The sequence below is a fragment of the Hyla sarda genome, chromosome 4 (genome assembly GCF_029499605.1).
Source record: "Hyla sarda isolate aHylSar1 chromosome 4, aHylSar1.hap1, whole genome shotgun sequence".
Taxonomy (NCBI): domain Eukaryota; kingdom Metazoa; phylum Chordata; class Amphibia; order Anura; family Hylidae; genus Hyla; species Hyla sarda.
Window position 1 is genome coordinate 257,620,858 of NC_079192.1, and position 18,916 is coordinate 257,639,773.

General features: G+C 39.9%; 1 protein-coding gene across 18 annotated transcripts in view; it reads right to left on the reverse strand.

Moving 5' to 3' along the window:
• Nucleotides 1-18,916, reverse strand: part of SLC38A4 (solute carrier family 38 member 4) — a 162,876-nt gene that overhangs the window by 14,845 nt on the left and 129,115 nt on the right. For all 18 annotated transcript variants that reach the window (XM_056573992.1, XM_056574005.1, XM_056574003.1 and 15 more), the window contains 5 exons: nt 18,813-18,871; nt 15,659-15,922; nt 10,804-10,883; nt 8,571-8,671; nt 4,748-4,872 (listed from right to left, as the gene is read on the reverse strand). In XM_056573992.1, the coding sequence (XP_056429967.1) occupies nt 4,748-4,872; nt 8,571-8,671; nt 10,804-10,883; nt 15,659-15,922; nt 18,813-18,871 (629 nt within the window). The remainder of the gene's footprint in view (nt 1-4,747; nt 4,873-8,570; nt 8,672-10,803; nt 10,884-15,658; nt 15,923-18,812; nt 18,872-18,916) is intronic.

The window sequence follows — 18,916 nt, forward strand, 5'->3', positions numbered from 1 at the left end:
AATGTCAGACCATGCTGGAGCAGGTCTAAATGCAGTTTAAGCTGTAGACCCTGAAGTCTGAGCACAGAATTTATCAAGGGCTGTGAGACCTTTGATAAATTAGGAGCACAATAGACAGGAGACTGCCACATGCGCTGGTCTATAAGCATACCCAGAATAGACTAGATTAGTAAATGTCTCCCTATACCTTCAACTATTCCAAAACTACATGTCCCATTATTACAGGACTGGCAAAGGATGATACACATGAATGACATAGGAACAAATAGAAAATATATGCATAAAAACACTGTACTTTTAGCACTAAACCTTTTCACTAATTTGCACTAACTTGCTAACAGCCCACCTCTGGTGTGTCCTCCTGAAATGTAGAGAATGAGAAATAACTGTGCACTGTGGGTCTCGCAGGGGCTCAATAACAGCAGTGAAAGCACTAACATTACCCTGTCACCACTCTGAAGGGTCCAAGAAAGCCCTGCACCTTTTTTAAAAAATTGGAAACAACAGGTATGCATTAAAGTATGTATCAGTAGTTCAGTAATATTATACCAAACAGCTTCATATTCTTCAAAGGAAATGTGTAAACAGAAAGCAGAGTCGATCACATTTTTGTTAACCTCTTCCTGCTATAGGACGTATGCATATGTCCTATCTATGGGTACGTTCCTGCTATTGGACATATACATACATCCTGATGACCTCCTGCTCTGCATGACATGCTGCAGGAGACCAGCAGGGGGACCCGGCTGTCTGTCAATCTCAGCCAGGATCGCACTGCAGCTGCCAAGACTGAGATTGCACTGGTCTCGGCAGTGTTAACCCCATAGATGACATGGTCAGAACTGACCACAGAATCTATAAGTTTGACAGGGAACGGGGGCGATACGGAGTTCTTATGGCTGTCATGGCAGTAGGAAGCCAACTGATGAGTATGTAGTAGTAGTAGCCAAAGGCTGGATCACACATGCTAAATATCGGTGTAAGGCCCCTTTCACACTGCCGTTTCTCCCCGTCGAAAACGGCCATCAAAGTCTCCTTTTTCTCTGACTTTAACAGCTTTTATCATGACGGGGAGCAACGGGCAACAACTGGTCCTGGCGGCTCCCATTTACTATTATGGGGGCCGCTGGGTGCCATTGTGAATAGCGGTAGAAAAAGACAGCACAAGCAGTAATTTTTCTCCCGCTATTCTGCCCGGCTCTCCTGGCGGCCGTCACACTGCCGTGTACTAACGGCAGTGTGAAAGAAGATCCCTTTTGGATCTTCTACTAATGTGCACTGAGGATGTGGCTCAGTATTACTTATCCGTGCTCCCTTCTATGAAGCTACCTTGGACTGCTTAACCTGCTGTATGGTGAGCTGGTGATTTTTTGTCTTTATTTTTTAAGTGTTCAAGAAGCCTAATAGTGACAGTTATGCTATGCTACAGTATGGATGCACAGTATAGTATAACAGGTAAAAAAGTAAAAAATATAAAAATAAAAGGCCTCTGAAAAATAAAAGAGGCGATCTGATTGGTTGCTATGGGCAACAGAGCAACTTTTTTTCTGGACAGATTTTGCTAAATCTCCCCCAAAATGTCTATCAATGATTAAATAAAGTGTAAATAATATAAATGCCGCTTTAGCAATAAAGCCGTGTATTATAAAAAATAAAAAAAATATATATATACATAATAGGTATTGCCACTGCACTGTGAATAATGTAGAAAAGAACAAGAAAAAGCAAGAAAATGTATACTTTTGTTCCAAAAGATGGAATACAATTGATCAAAAGGTACCATGTATTGCAAAAATGGTACCAATTAAAAGAACGGCTTGTCACAAAAAATATGCCCTCACACAATGCGGTCAGACGAAAAATAGAAAAGTCATGATGGGACAATGCAGCACAAACTACAACAGCTGTTGCAAAACTACAACTCCCAGCATGCAGTGACAGCAGAAGGGTATGCTGGGACTTGTAGTTATACAACAGCTGGAGGCATACTACTATAACTTCCGGCATACCCTTTGGCTGTCCGTGCATGCTGGGGCACACTGGTTGCAAAACTATGAGAGTTTGTTACTTAATTCAGTGTTTCACAACCTGTGTGACTCCAGCTGTTGCAAAACTACAACTCCCAGCAAGCATGGTCTGTCAGTACATGCTGGGAGTAATAGTTTTGCAACAGCTGGAGGCACACGGGTTGGGAAACACTGAGTTAGGAAACACACAATGTTTCGCAAACCAGCCTAACAGCGGAGGGGCATGCTGGGAGCTGTAGTTTTGCAACAACTGGAGGAGAACAGTTTAGAGACCACTGTGTAGTGGTGTTCAAACTGTAGCCCTCCAGATGTTTCAAAACTTCAACTCCAAGCATGCCCAGACTGCCCAGGCATGCTGGGAGTTGTAGTTTGGCAACATCTGAAGGGCCAGATGTTACAGATCTACAACTCCCAGTATTCCTGGTCTGTCTTGGCATCCTGAGAGTTGTAGTTTTGCAACATCTGGAAGAGCACAAATTGGAGACCACTGCACAGTGGTCTCCAAACTGTGGCCCTCCAAATGTTGCAAAACTACAACTCCCAGCATGCCCGTACAGCCGAAGGCTGTCTGGGCATGCTGGGAGTTGTAGTTTTGAAACTCCTAGAAGCAGCAGTGAAGATCACTTTACAGCGATCTTCACTGCTGCCCCTGATGCCGCTGGCGCCGCTGCCTCCTCCACTTTCCTGCCGCTGGTCCACAGTCCCTTCTGCCTTTGCCGCTCCTGTGGTATGTCCCCCCTGCAGCTTTCGGGGTCCTCTTACCCCGCTCTGCCCTGGACTTCTAGGGGCGGGCAGAGCGGGGGATCTGAGCTTTAACCTCCCAGTCAGCGATCAGGGTTGCAGAAGTTGTCTCCTACTGGTAACAGCGGGACTTCTGCCTGTTAAACCGCGCGATGCCGCACGATGCCAGGTTAACCGAATGACTTATATAAACATCACGATGCGCGAACTATCAGCATAATCTGACGTTTATTTAAGTCATTCTGCGGGAAGGGGATAACCTTTAAAATTTTAGCTTAAAAAAATGCGTATTATGCGACGATGAATATGGTATACATTTTCCCATTTTGCTAATGAAATAAATACAATAGAAATTAACATATTTTGAATTGCTATGTGTGGAATTGTCCAAGAAAGATTACAGGTCAGTTACTGTCAACAAAAAGAAGAATAGAATTTTTTTTTTGCAGCATTCTGATCTATGCATTTATGTATGAGGAGGTTATTTATGACATTACTGATCTCAAATTGATAAGCACAGGGTCTAGTACTTTAGCAAATATTCTTATTTCAAGCCCCAGGCAGAATAAACAGGTGAAAATGTCCATGACCGACATTGGCCGATTTTTTCGATATATTTTTGGGAATGTGTGGTAGAGTTTTCCTCTTTAAGGTAATTATACATTTTAAGTTATGATGAATATCATGTATATGTATACAGAGAGAATATTCCATCACCTTGGAATGTGTAAGTCTATACTTTGTCAACTGCCTTCAAGCTATTTACATTTTTCGGCATCAACGTCTACTACTTGCTGACATTTATCCAGAATGACAGGTAAAACATGCTTTCCTGCATTTATTAAAGTGTGGACAATAGGTCATTTTTTTATGGATTTTTTTAAGTAATATATTCCACAGGCATAATCTGCAGCACTGAATTCTAAATGATAAATTATACATAATAATAACATGTTACCACAGAACTGTGAAAATAAGACATTGCAGTGATGCCTCTGAGCAAAGATTTCTTTTTACATTTTGTGACAACCAGGTTATATTTAGAGCATGTGAAAGGCAATACTGCCATAACAAGCCAACAGCTGCCTTAAATTGTCACAGCGTGGATCCAGTGAACACTATTGCTAAGAATATTCACCTTCATTCTGGAGTTTTCACTGCAGGAAAGCTGAGCTTCTAACATGACAGCAGAGGGCGCTATAGAAAAGTTTTCGTATACAGCTATCCTGTAAGTTATAGCTTCATGCTCCAGTTGTTTACCTACATTTATTCTTTTAGTCAATGTTCACACACCAGTTTGGGTTTTGCAGCCTTTTTTGCTTATGGTCTTTTTTTTTTCCCGCCATTTACGGCTCACAATTAAAGGAAAACTGTCACATATTTTCTCCCGCACTATCCACATGTACTGGTGGATAGTGCGGGAGATGCTGATTAAAACGAGCCCTACCTTGGTCTGATCCGCGCCGCTGTTCGTCTGCAATTGTGGTTTTAATCTCTGTGTATATCTGGCTGTAACTGGCAAAGGCGGGGCTTCTGTGGGCTAACTGACACTGACGTCAGCGCCGCTCATGAATATTCATGAGCGGCGCTGACGTCAGTGTCCGTTAGCCTGCAGAAGCACCGCCTTTGCCAGTTACAGCCGGATATACACCGAGATTAAAACTACAAGTGCGGGCGAACAGCGGCGCGGATCAGACCAAGGTAGGGCTCGTTTTAATCAGCGTCTCCCGCACTATCCACCAATACCGGTGGATAGTGCGGGAGAAAATATGTGACAGTTTTCCTTTAATTGTGAGCCGTAAATGGCGGAAAAAAAAATGCATTTTAACTATTCTTGACCCCAACATTTTTTAGACTCAGCTCTTATAACCCTCTTCTATTGAGTTAGAGACATTCCTTACATATCAAATGAGTTGATGACATGGGAATCAGTGGCGAATTTATAATATATATTTGCCTCTAGATAAATAGATACTTACAGGAAATAATACAATTGGCACCGTCAAGGTTACAGCCACAAGTACAGCCAAGCGAACACAGAGAAGAAGGGTGTCAAATGTATACACTTTTGTATATGTTTGAAGCAATTCATCTTGAACTTCTCCTGCAAAATGTTATTAAAATAAAAGAATATGGTTAGGAAATGAAGGGCACAAATGGTATTTTGTGTGACTTAAAGGGGTATTCCAGGCAAAAACTTTTTTTATATATATATCAAGTGGCTCCGGAAAGTTAAACAGATTTGTAAATTACTTCTATTAAAAAATCTTAATCCTTCCAATAGTTATTAGCTTCTGAAGTTGAGTTGCTGTTTTCTGTCTAACTGCTTTTTGATGACTCACGTCCCGGGAGCTGTCCAGCTCCTATGGGGATATTCTCCCATCATGCAAGGGATATTCTCCCATCATGCACAGCTCCCGTGACGTGACATCATCATTGAGCAGTTAGACAGAAAACTTCAGAAGCTAATAACTATTGAAAGGATTAAGATTTTTTTATAGAAGTAATTTACAAATCTGTGTAACTTTCCAGAGCCAGTTGATATATAAAAAAAAAAGTTTTTGCCTGGAATACCCCTTTAATGGTCAAGCAAATGCTATCAAAATGTATAATAAAGCAACTTACTAATATAATGTTATAAGACATACTGCACAGAACTATCCGTAATAGATCTGCTCTCTGTCTCTGATCCCTCTCCCCTTCTGTTTGCTCAGGGAAAGATCAGGAATATGAAGGTGAAGCTCATATTACTACTCATAGATTTTAAGCCAGAAGAAAGCTTCCTCCTGAATGCAAAACTAAAAAGCAGTAATATGAGCTTCCCCTTCACATTACTGGTCTCTGCCTCAGCAGGCAGAAGGGGAGGGGGTATCAGACTGTATTCAGAAAGTGTGACAGGACATCACAGCTACAAGCCAGTCAGCTCAGCTCATATAGAGAGATATGAGCAGTATGGATAATAACATTACATTATAAGTTGCTTTATTATATTTTGACTCCATACATAGGTTGATTCTTTCGCTTGACAAACCCTTTAAAGTTAAAATGGTTGTTTTGCGAGCACAACCCTCTACATAAATGCATTGCCCCCCTATGATCAGCTACCTATCTGTATTTGGCTGCTGAAACTTTGATATGGCTGAATAAGCTGCTAGTGCCTGCATATTTGAAATGCAGAACAGGGTGCCTTTTCAAATACATGTGTCAATGTGTAATTCCTTTATTATGTCCAAATTCCCTATTAGGACATATAAACATGGATTGTCCTGAGTGGACAATTATGGATGATCTAATAAGTATTTTTCTCTATGATTAAGGGGAGGATTTATTAAGGCTGTGTGCCAGTTTTCTTGCATACATAAAAGGCTATTGTGCAAGCTGTAGTTTTGTGTCTATAGGCAAAACATTTTGCCCATGTTCATATGCAAGTCTATGGCAGAAAAGATTCTTGCTCTAGGCTTTCGACCATCATAAATCTTAATAACGATATAACTGTATTATTACGTGTATAGCATTGTTATTGGATCTTTTATATATGAGGTAGTTATAGAGTACAGTGTGTTTGTATTGGTTGAATACTGAATGGTTGTACTTATTTAGGCTTTGTGAAGTGCTGCTCTTTTTGTACTCTATTTTCCGGACATGTTTCAGTGTTTGTTTTGTCAATTTGAAAGTGATGTGTCTAAAGCTGGCCATACACATAAGATAGCTGAGCATTCAGCAGACAACTCTATCTCCCGATTCCCCATACACATGCACACTCTTCTTAGTTGAGCCTGCATGGATTCTGAATGATAAGTGGTGATGAAATCACTGTCAGACACGTCTGGTAGTGGCTTAGACACTTGCAATAAAAGTCTATGGAACTTCTGGCCATTTTATATATTGCTCACCGCTCATAAAAATATATGGATGTTTCTGCTTACTACCACTATAATGAGTAAAGCAAAATCTCTTGTATAATGGTTTTATAGCAATATTTGAATTATTATTCCTATTAGAATGTAAGCCTACACATTTTTTATGCTAAATCTAGTATTTGATTGATATCATGGATCAAAAAGTTTACACATTTTGGTAACTATGTTTGGTAACTACGTCAATGAAATCTATTGTGAAATCTTAGGGTGGTTCTCTCCAGATACATCCACATCCCTCTGCGGTACAATCTCAATGACTTATTTTAATTATAGTTAGAATGTTCGTTTCTTCCAGGGATTGTAGGCATCAAAACATTGGCTGCTTGCCTGGATTACAGAACAGTACAAAGTGCTCTGGGTTCATAAGTATTAATTCATAGATGCTAAATGAAGGATGTAGCTGAAAGACAATACACTCGGCATAGGTGCGCCACTGGGCAATGAGAAGTTCTCTATGTCCTGAAATGGCTAGTTGCCACTAACCCCTTAAATTAGGCCTGGAAACAATGTTAAATGGTTTGAATGGACGTCTTAGTTCTTTTTGGTATAAGGCTAACTAGCTGTCACTTGCTTTCCCCCCAAAAAAGGTTTGAACTGTCTGTTACCACTGGGGACTCTTTTGTCACATATGAAATGTGCAATAAGCGTTATATCTTCATTCAAGTTCTTCAACCAATGTAAAATTTAATGTTATTTTAGTGTCAGTTGTGGAAAGTATATAACCAACAATAAAATAAGTTCATTTTTAAATAATAAACCATATTAAACCAACAAATAAACCATTATTAAATCAATTTCTGTAGTCATTTTACTGTATAGCATACAACGCCAAGCATAATAAATTGTAGCAGAATGTAACCATTTTTTCACGCTTAACCAGTTTTCATTTATGTGGCGAACCCAGGTGGTGCCAAGTGCATAACTACATGTATTGTAGATGGTCTAAAAGGGTGTGGGCAGCAGAATCTGTCGATGAGCTTTGGCACAACTTGGTATTGAGGTCATAATGATCTCAGTTTCTGATGTTACTTAGTGTAATACAGAGAAGTTGTAAATTTTGGCTACTATATAAAAGATACTTGAACCAACCAAGAGTGAGCACTGGCATATGGTCAATTCCAGCAATAAACTTGAGTAAAATAAATGTATTCTGGACAGCGCTAGAAGGATCTCAACAAGCACAACAATCTATGCTAATGCACTAAATTACAGAAAAAGGGGAAAAACTGTTAATATATATATATATATATATATATATATATATATATATATATATATATATACTAACAATGAAAACAGAGCCTAATTTTGTACAATTAAACACAGTAGAGCAGGAGTGGGGAATTCAAATCCCTGGCATCTGCTTAGCTAGTACAACCAATATTAAAACAAACAACATGACCATTAAAGGAGCAGTCCAGTAGAAAAGCAATATACTCCCTACATGCCCCTTCCATGCATCTCTATGGGAGAGCCAGGGATACAGCATTCATGTAGAAATAGAGACGCATGGAAAGGGCACGTCGGCTACAGTTTTGTGCCATGGTTGACCCACTTCATTCATGTACAAAGCCGGGATGCTGGGTGGGTGATCGTACGGGGATGGGGTTGGGTTTCCCAGCAGTCAGACCCTCCACAATCTGACAATTGTCCCCTATTGTTTGGATAGGTGATACATTTATTTAAAAACTGGACTACTCCTTTAACATTATAGCTCCTCTACTCTCTGTTTTGTCAGAATACAGGTGCTGGCCATAACCTCAATGCTTGTTTCCTGAATGTCAGATAGCACATGATATTAAAGGTGGTCTGCATGTAACATGTATCACTTACCCACACTATAAGATTATATAATATTAGCCATATGAGTTCTTGAACTTACCATAAAATGTAAGGTAACCAAATAGCGCAGCAAGAAGATACATTGTCAGCATTCCAGCTATTGACACATTAGAAACAGTCTGCATTTTTCTTCTGGAACGGCTAGAAAGAGAGGATGAAAATGTATGTCAGGCTATCACGAGACATTGCTATAAAAAGCTAATTACTGAATGCAGAGAGAATCACTCTGTCATCCTCTGGAATACTGATGATCTTAACCTTCTCAGTATATCACTTTTCACTCAGTATTTTATATTGGCTTCTATGTCATGTTATTTATCTTATCAACTGTTTTCTTTTATACATTTCCCATTGTAATATTACATCTAATATAAACATTCTGATATTATTATATACTCTCTTACATTTTATTGTAGCGCCGAACAAAATAATTAATGTTGTGTGAGACTTGGGAAAGGGATAGCTTAAAGGGGTATTCCAGGAAAAAACTTTTTTTTTACATCAACTGGCTCCAAAAAGTTTAACAGATTTGTAAATTACTTCTATTAAAAAATCTTAATCCTTTCAATAATTATCAGCTGCTGAAGTTGAGTTGTTCTTTTCTGCCTGCCAACAGTGCTCTCTGCTGACATCTCTGCTTGTCTTGGGAACTGCACCAAGTAGAAGAGGTTTGCTATGGGGATTTGCTTCTACTCTGGACAGTTCCTGAGACACGTGTCATCAGAGAGCACTTAGACAGAAAAGAACAACTCAACTTCAGCAGCTCATAACTACTGAAAGGATTAAGATTTTTTAATAGAAGTAATTTACAAATCTGTTTAACTTTCTGGAGCCAGTTGATATAAAAAAAATTTCCCCCTGAATAACCCCTTTAACCATTGCCAACTACATCTCCATAGTGCCAAACCCAGCTTTGAGCTGAGGCAGACCGATTACCAGGGATACACCGCCCAACTTGTGTACCAAGGTGCAAAAGACTGTAAAGTATAAATCAGGATCCAGCAGCCCCACTTGTATTAAAATGTTAAATGAAGTATACTTTGTAATACAATTTAATTTGTATGCAGTGCAGTATCAATGTTTTTTTTTTTTTTTTTTAATGGCGTTCTATAGCAGATGTATGTAAATTTTCACTGATTCTGTTTAAATTGGTTACAACAAATGTTAAAACCAAAAGCACTGTGCTTTAAGGTGTACTCCATTTACAGAGAGCTGCCAATATGGCTTTTATTGTACATAAAAAATGTAATAAGCATTCATATTAAATACTCCATTATCATTCCAGTACTTAACAGCTGCTGTATACTACAGAGGAAGTTGTATAATTGTGCTCTCTGCAGACATCTCTGTCCATGCCAGGAATGGTCCAGAGCAGAAGAGGTTTGCTATGGGGATTTGCTCCTTCTCTGGACAGACTCTGACATTGACAGAGGTGTCAGCAGAGAGCACTGTGGTAGGACAGAAAAACTGGTTTAGAGTTCACTCATAAGTGCACAAGGCAGCTAAAGATATGGCAACATTTATCATGAAGCATGCACCTCTTGATAAATGCATCACATTCGTACACTGGCTGGGGTTTACTTAAAGGGGTACTCCGATGCTTAGACATCTTATCCCCTATCCAAAGGATAGGGGATAAGATGCCTGATCGCGGGAGTCCCGCCGCTGGGGACCCCCGGGATCTTGCACGCGGCACCCCGTATGTAATCAGTCCCCGGAGCGAACACGCCTGATTACGGACGACCACAAGGCCGGCGGTGTGTGACATCATGCCTCCACCCCCGTGTGACGTCATGCTCCACCCCTCAATGCAAGCCTACTGGAGGGGGTGTGATAGCATGCCGCCGGCCTTGTGGTCGTCCCTAATAAGACCCGGAGCGAACACGCTCTGGGGACTGATTACATACGGGGTGCTGCGTGCAAGATCCCAGGGGTCCCTAGCAGCGGGACTCCCACCATCAGGCATTTTATCCCCTATCCTTTGGCTAGTGGATAAGATATCTAAGCACCGGAGAACCCCTTTAAAGCTAAGTTCACATTGCCATTGTGCTTGGTCCCGTTAAGGGACAGTTCAGCTCTTTTTTGCGCTGAATGACCCAAAAATATGTCAGAGCACAACAGACTCCTGATGAATCCCAATTGACTTCAATGTGGTCCGTCAGGGATCCGATAGTTTACCAGAGTTTAGTGGAGAAAAAAAAAAAAACTAATTATTATCAAATCATAGGTTTCTACAGGATTTATTCAACTGTTCTCAAAATGAATAATAGTACCTTTTAAGCTCGCTGTAGATTGGTAAGACCTCTGGATGGCACACAAAAGCAAAGGCCAGTATAGGAATAGCATACGCTGTCTGTAAGATATATGGTCAGCCAGTTATTTTCCTGAAGCTAAAAGTTGGAGTGTTCTATATGTTACTAATATGCATATCATATAGTCATAAAGGTCACATAGGTGAAAAAATACATTACATATTGTGGTAAAAAAATTTTTTGGGTAAACAGTCTTAGGCTGGGTTCACACTACGTTTTGTCCCATACGGGAGCGCATACGGCAGGGGGGAGCTAAAACCTCGCACTCCCGTATGCCTTCGTATGCGCTCCCGTATGTCATTCATTTCAATGAGCCGACCGGAGTGAAACGTTCGGTCCGGTCGGCTCATTTTTGCGCCGTATGCGCTTTTACAACCGGACCTAAAACCGTGGTTGACCACGGTTTTAGGTCCGGTTGTAAAAGCGCATACGGCGCAAAAATGAGCCGACCGGACGTTTCACTCCGGTCGGCTCATTGAAATGAATGACATACGGGAGCGCATACGGTCACATACGGGAGTGCGAGCTTTTAGCTCCCCCCTGCCGTATGCGCTCCCGTATGGGACAAAACGTAGTATGAACCCAGCCTTACTGAATGCGCTCTTTGTAATATTATCTTGCAGTAACTGTGTTTGTTTACAGTGTCTGCATAGCATGATATAAAGACAACACAAATAAAGAAGTCACTGCATCTGTACAGGTTGCTATATGGTTAAGGTTTCTGGGAGCCTCCTCAACTTCTGACATAGATTATATCACAAACATAATAAAATGTGTTCAATTTAAATATTAATATTTCAGTTTTTATATTTAAATGGTAAATACATTAAAATACATTTTTGCTATTGCACTCCTTACGGTAAATAAAAAATATTTCTTATATAATTTGTGCTTAAAAAAGCTCAAGAGCACATTTTCCCCCATCTTATACACAGACTTAGGACCAAAGCCCAAACACAGGAAGTGCAGCCTGGAGTGCTGTGGGGGGGGGGGGTGGGGGGGGGGGGGGACGGTGTCCAGTCTCATCCAATCATAGCTCCTCTCACACTTAACTGCCATATGCTGTTGGTTGGACACACACCCCTCAGCACCCCCTCAGTCCGTATATAAGATGGGGGGAAATGTGCTCTTGAGCTTTTTTAAGCACAAATAAAACATAGAAAACTTCATTTTTTTTAAACTGAAGTATATTAGAAATCTTTTTTATTTACCATAAGGAGTGCAATAGCAAAAATTAGTTTTAATGAGAGTGACAATTTAAGATTAGAATTTCTTAAGCAATATGCACTCTCTAGGTGAAAGCATAAGCATTGCAGCCAACTAGGCACTTGAGTGAGATGGTATTTAAAGTGATTGTTCCACCATAGATACTTTCCTCAATATACAGGATAGAGGAAAAATATATAATATGATCATAAGGGGCCAATTCCTAGTCTATAAGAGGTTCTGAAGATAGCAGAGCACAGTGCTTGGCTTTTTTGGAAGTACCAAGAGACAAAGAATTGAGTGGCTATGTCCATACTTAACCACTGCTCTATATTGAAGGGAGACTCACAGATCCAATTCCAGAGATCACAGGGGGACTCCTTGGGAATATAGGATAAGTATTAAGGGTAGGACAACCCCTTTAAAGTGTAGCTATCATTAGCAAAACATTTTATATAATGTAGAAAATAACATTATATGTATATTTGTAATATGAATTGGCTCAAAATGTGTACATTTTCGTTCCTGCAGCTATTGCCTGTGTGTCTCTGTGAGGAAACCAAATACAGGAAGTATGGGTGGACAAGCGGGGCTCTGCGCAGTGAGGCACTATAACACGCCTCCGGCTCACACAGCAGGATAATTGACAAGCTAGGATTCTGCACAGAGCCCTGCTTGTCCTGCCCTCACTTTCTGTATTAGGTCTCCTCACAGAGACACACAGGCAAAAGCTGCAGGGACAGCATTTTTCTTTTAACCCAAAAATATACATTTTTTAACCATTGTATATTACAAACATACATATAATAGTATTATGTACATTACATAAAAAGTCTTTGCTAACAACAGGCAAACTTTAAATAATTATTCTACAGGATAATATTGCCATAATATTCCATAAGATTCTCTGAGAAAATATAGACTCTGTCTCTGTATGAATTTGCAAGCATATATACATATAAAGAGATATCCAACTCCCCGAAAAATCTAGGATAAAACTTGTAGTTTATTTAGTTCATATAAAAAAAAAATGGAAAGACAAGTTTTATCCTACATTTTTCTGGCAACTGGATACCTCTTTATTGTTCTCATCTACTTGTCTCACAAGGTAAGCAGCCGTCTGACTCCCTTCCTCTGGATCTATTATTGGTGCCTGTTCGCAATGGTGGTGAGCTGACATTTTTTTTGTACTATTTTTTATATTCATATTACGTTTAGGAGCCAACAACAAGCTGTAATATGAGCCTGGAGGGGGCTTGCTATCTGTGTAACTTGTTTAGTTAAGCTAGCCCTCTTCTCTGTCACAGCTGACGCCAAGACATACATGTTAGCAACATACAAGCACAAGGAGGGAGCTCTTCACTATCTGAGGCTTTCAAAATGTCACAACTTATAGCAGAAGCATGAGACAGGGAGTGGAACTGGGTGATCTGGGACAATTTAAAAGAATGAGTATTTTTGCATGTTTCTTAGTATTAAAGTTATATTTGACATTTTATTTTTGCAAACCACAGAGCATACATTTTTTGGCATCTGACAATTGGCAATTTGGCAATTTAAAAAACTATTTATAGACAGGACACAAATAGTAAAAGAAACAGATAAAGATTAAAAAAAAACAATACAAAATTACCGCAATTTATGTACAAATAGAAGTTTGTTTCATACACCATTTAAAGTCTCTTTGGTGTGGCCTTCTACTTGTTTACTTATTCATATGATCAAAATTCTAAGACAATGGAGCAATGTTCACAAGATAAAATTATTCTTTATCACAAATACATAATAAATTGGCAAAATACAACTGTGACATTTAGCAGAATTCTTCTTTCTTGTAATTCTCTTTTTGCTTGAAAAATTGGCAGAGCTGTCTTTGGCTAATTGTTTATGTATTCATGACAAAGAGGAATTTTATCTTGTGAACATTGGTCCAGTTCCCTGTATTCTGCATAATGCAGTTTGGTTATATATATATATATATATATATATATATATATATATATATATATTATAGATATACCTGACCTCTTATCCAGACCTCCTATCCCGTCCTCCTTTCTTGACCTCCTATCTCAACCTCCTATCCCGTCCTCCTATCCCGTCCTCCTATCCTGACCTCCTATCCCGACCTCCTATCTCGACCTCCTATCCCATCCTCCTATCCCGTCCTCCTATCCCGACCTCCTATCTCGACCTCCTATCCCGATCTCCTATCCTGACCTCCTATCCAGACCTCCTATCTCGACCTCCTATCCCGTCCTCCTATCCCGTCCTCCTATCCCGACCTCCCATCCTGTCCTCCTATCCCATCCTCCTATCCCGTCCCCCTATCCCATCCCCCTATCCTGTCCCCCTATCCCGTCCTCCTATCTCGTCCTCCTATCCTGTCCTCCTATCCCATCCTCATATCTCGACCTCCTATTCCATCCTCCTATCTCGACCTCCTATCCAAACCTCCTATCCCGACCTCCTTTCCCATCCTCCTATCCCATCCTCCTATCCCATCCTCCTATCTCGTCCTCCTATCCCGACCTCCCATCCCGTCCTCATATACTGACCCGTAATATGTGTACCAGGTATTGAGATATCTCCAGCCGTTCCTTCCGTATCCTTGTTGGGGAGGAAAATAAACAAAGGAGGAAGCTTTTGACTTCATATCCAGTCCTCATATATTGTTGTCATATCCCGACCTCCTATCCCGACCTCCTATCCTGTCCTCCTATCCCAACCTCCTATCCCAACCTCCTTTCCTGTCCTCCATTCCCGACCTCCCATCCTCCTATCCCGACCTCCTATCCCGTCCTCCTATCCCATCCTCCTATCTCGACCTCCTATCCTGTCCTCCTATCCCGTCCTCCTATCCCATCCCATCCTCCTTTCCCGACCTCCTTTCCCATCCTCCCTTCCCGTCCTCCTTTCCCGTCCTCATATCTTGACCTCCTATCCCGACCTCCTATCCCGTCCTCCTATCCCGTCCTCCTATCCCGTCCTCCTATCCCGTCCTCCTATCCCGTCCTCCTTTCCCGTCCTCCTATCCCGACCTCCTATCCCGTCCTCCTATCCCGACCTCCCATCCAATCCTCATATCCCGACCTGTAATATGTGTACCAGGTATTGAAATATCTCCAGCCGTACGGAAGTTATGTGGGAACATACATTTCCCATTAATTTGCCTGGGACTTTAAACAAAAACCCTGACCCTCACAAATGGGGGTAGTTAAGGGTTAAATTAACTATCCTATATTTTAAGTGGACATATAAGTAACATGTGACCAAGTATTATCGAAATATCTCCAGCCGTTTGGAAGTTATGCGGTAACATATATTTCCCATTGACTTGCATGGGACTTTAAACATAAGCCCCACCCCTGGCAAATGGGGGTGAGTAAGGGTTAAATCACCTATCCTATGTTTGTTGGTGACATATAAGTAACATGTGTGCCAAGTTTCATGTTAATATCTTTAGCCGTTTGAAAGTTTTTGTGGAACATACACACATACATACATACACACACACACGTTGAGTTTTATCTATATATATATATATATATATATATATATATATTTAAACAATGTAATGTTTCTTCACGGTATTATACTATAAACCTACCTGTGAATTGAACACAAAATATTTGGGCTGGCATTTATCTTCAGGGTGAGCCTCAAACTCTACTCCACTTCCATGGTTGGTATCCTTGTGCTCAGTTAGACCTGCGCCTTCCTGAGTGTAATCCATCATAAAATTCACACCAGTATCAATTGTGTAGTTTTGCATCATAACTGGGTGCAGATGATAAGTGCTGTTTGTTGAATTTACAGCGTGTTGATCCAAAAAAGGTAATGGACAGGGTATCTGAGTCTTTTTATAGATGACCTGTAATGAACAGTTATCGAGAAGTTAATGAATTTTTTATCAAAGCAAAATGTTGCTACATGATTTTAAATGTTCGTAGTTTGTATAGTTGTATATGTTTTTAACATATTAATTTTAATTGGCTTCTATTTGGTGACTTCTCTATACAGAAGTAGCAGGGAAAAGATGATAGATGCAGAGGTGTTTGTCATTTGACAGATCTCATTTTGATATCAGTTTTTGTCAGTTTGTGTGTGGTTTTACATCAAGCTCTATAAATAAAAGGAACAGGCAAATCTTATATACAGTATTATGCTTCGATTATGTATTTAGTATTCTATGAATCCCTGGGTCAGCGCTGCCTCTTCATACAGAAGGCCTACTAAAGTGTATAAAGTTCAATGACAAACTCAGCTATGCCTAAGTGGAAGTTATTTTCGAAACCATCTCCTTACTGCCAGGATATACTGGTTGTAAATATAGTTGATTTAATCTGTACTTAAGTTTCACTGAGCCTGAATGTAATAAAAAAATTTTTTTTTTAAAAAGGTTGATTGGCCTTTCAAGTGTTCCAATTTTCTAGAGAACTCTGGAATAAGACAGTATAGAGTCTCATTCTAGGGGAATCAGAATCAGGAGACTAAATGAATCAACTTACGATTTATGAGATTTCGGTTCTGCAAATCTTACATTGTGCACCTATGATACTAAGCAGCTACCTCCCTCATGAACAGTAGGCGTGTTTGTGGTTGTTCATCAGTATTTTGTACTTGTGAGACCTCCCCTTATATAGCATTGTAGCTGATCTTCATCATAGTGGGAATGGGTGCCCAACCTGCCCTTGTACCAGTAACCAGTAAGTGTGGCCTTTTCTGTAGATTTTTGAGTGATTTATGTCCATTTTTCTGTGGTTCAAATCTTAAATCAGATTTGTTTAACCTCTTAAGGACCCAGGACGTATGAGTACGTCCTTGGTCGCGGTCCTGCGATATAACGCGGGGTCACACGGTGACCCCGCATCATATCGCGGCGGGCCCGGGGGCGTCATAGTGAAGCCGGGACCCGCCTCTAATAGCGCGCGGCACTGATCGCGGGCCACGCGCTATTAACCCTTTAGCTGCGCGCTCAAAGCTGAGCCACGCGGCTAAAAGTGAAAGTAAAAAGTGCCTGTTAGCTCAGGGAGCTGTTCGGGATCGCCGCGGCATAATCACGGCATCCCGAACAGCTGTAGCACAGGAGGAAGGTCTCTTACCTTCCTTCCTGCAGTCCGATCGCCGATTGAATGCTTCAAGCCTGAGATCCAGGCTTGAGCATTCAATCGCCGAAAATACTGATTGATCCATTCCTATGGAGATAAATCAATCAGTGTTAAAGATCAGTTAATGCAATGTTATAGCCCCCTATAGGAGCTATAATATTGCATTAAAAAAGTGTAAAAAAATCATTAACCCTTTCAATTATCCCTTCACCTAATAAAAGTTTGAATCACCCGGCATTTCCAAGAATAAAAAAAACACAGTGTAAATAAAAATAAAAATAAACATATGTGGTATCTCCACGTGCGGAAATGTCTGAATTATAAAAATATACCCCTTTTTAAACCGCACGTTCAATGGCGTACGCGCAAAAAAATTCAAAAGTCCAAAATAGCGCATTTTTGATCACTTTTTACACCACAAAAAAGTGAATAAAAAGTGATCAAAAAGTCTGATCAAAACAAAAATGGTGTCGCTAAAAACTTCAGATCACGTTGCAAATAATGAGTCCTCATAGCTCCCTGAACACAGAAAAATAAAAACGTTATAGGGGTCAGAAGATGACCATTTTAAACGTATAAATTTTCCTGCATGTATTCATAATTTTTTTCGGAAGTGATACAAATTCAAACCTATACAAGTAGGGTATCATTTTAACCATATGGACCTACAGAATAAAGATATGGTATCATTTTTGCCGAAAAATGTACTGCGTAAAAACGGAAGCCCCCCAAAACTTACAAAATAGTGTTTTTTCATCAATTTTGTCGCACATTGATTTTTTTTCCCATTTCACCGTAGACTTTTGGGTAAAATGACTAATGTCATTACAAAGTAGAATTAGTGACGCAAAAAATAAGCCATCATATAGAATTTTAGGTGAAAATTTTAAAGAGTTATGATTTTTTAAAGTTAAGGAGGAAAAATTGAAAATGAAAAAATGGAAAAAGCCCGGGTCCTTAAGGGGTTAAAGGGGTACTCCTCTGGAAAAATATTTTTTTAAATCAACTGGTGCCAGAACATTAAACAGATTTGTAAATTGCTTCTATTTAAAAATAATAATCCTTCCAGTACTTCTCAGCTGCTGTATGCTCCACAGGAAGTTGTATCTCTTTCAGTCTGACCACAGTGCTCTCTGCTGACACCTCTGTTCGTATCAGGAACTGTCCAGAGCAGGAGAGGTTTGCTATGGGGATTTGCTTGTACTCTGGACAGTTCCTAAAATGGACAAATGTGTCAGCAGAGAGCACTGTGGTCAGACAGAAAGGAAATTCAAAAATAAAATAACTTCCTCTGTAACATACAGCAGCTGATAAGTACTGGAAGGATTAAGATTTTTTTTAATAGAAGTAATTTACAAATCTGTTTAACATTCTGGCACCAGTTAATTTAAAAAAAATGTTTTCCAGTGGAGTACCCCTTTAACTCTAATCATAAATTACAGCTAGACAAGTGCAACAGGAAAGAGAAACATACTTGCCAAACACCTACATAGACAGGTTAACCTTAGTAAATAAGGAATCTAAAACATGTAAAGTTACAGACTACTTAGTTTTTCACTCTAAGTAGAAAGTATAATGATACAGTTGTAAGTAAATTATCAAATAGGAATGGTTTATAAGGCAAAAAAGTATGCAACATTAAATAACACTTACCACACTGACAAAAAAGACCATGCAAGACAAAGAAAATCCACTTGTGTACCCAAGGTAACCTGTTCATGTAAGAAAGAAACAGTCAGACAGGATAAAAGTCATAT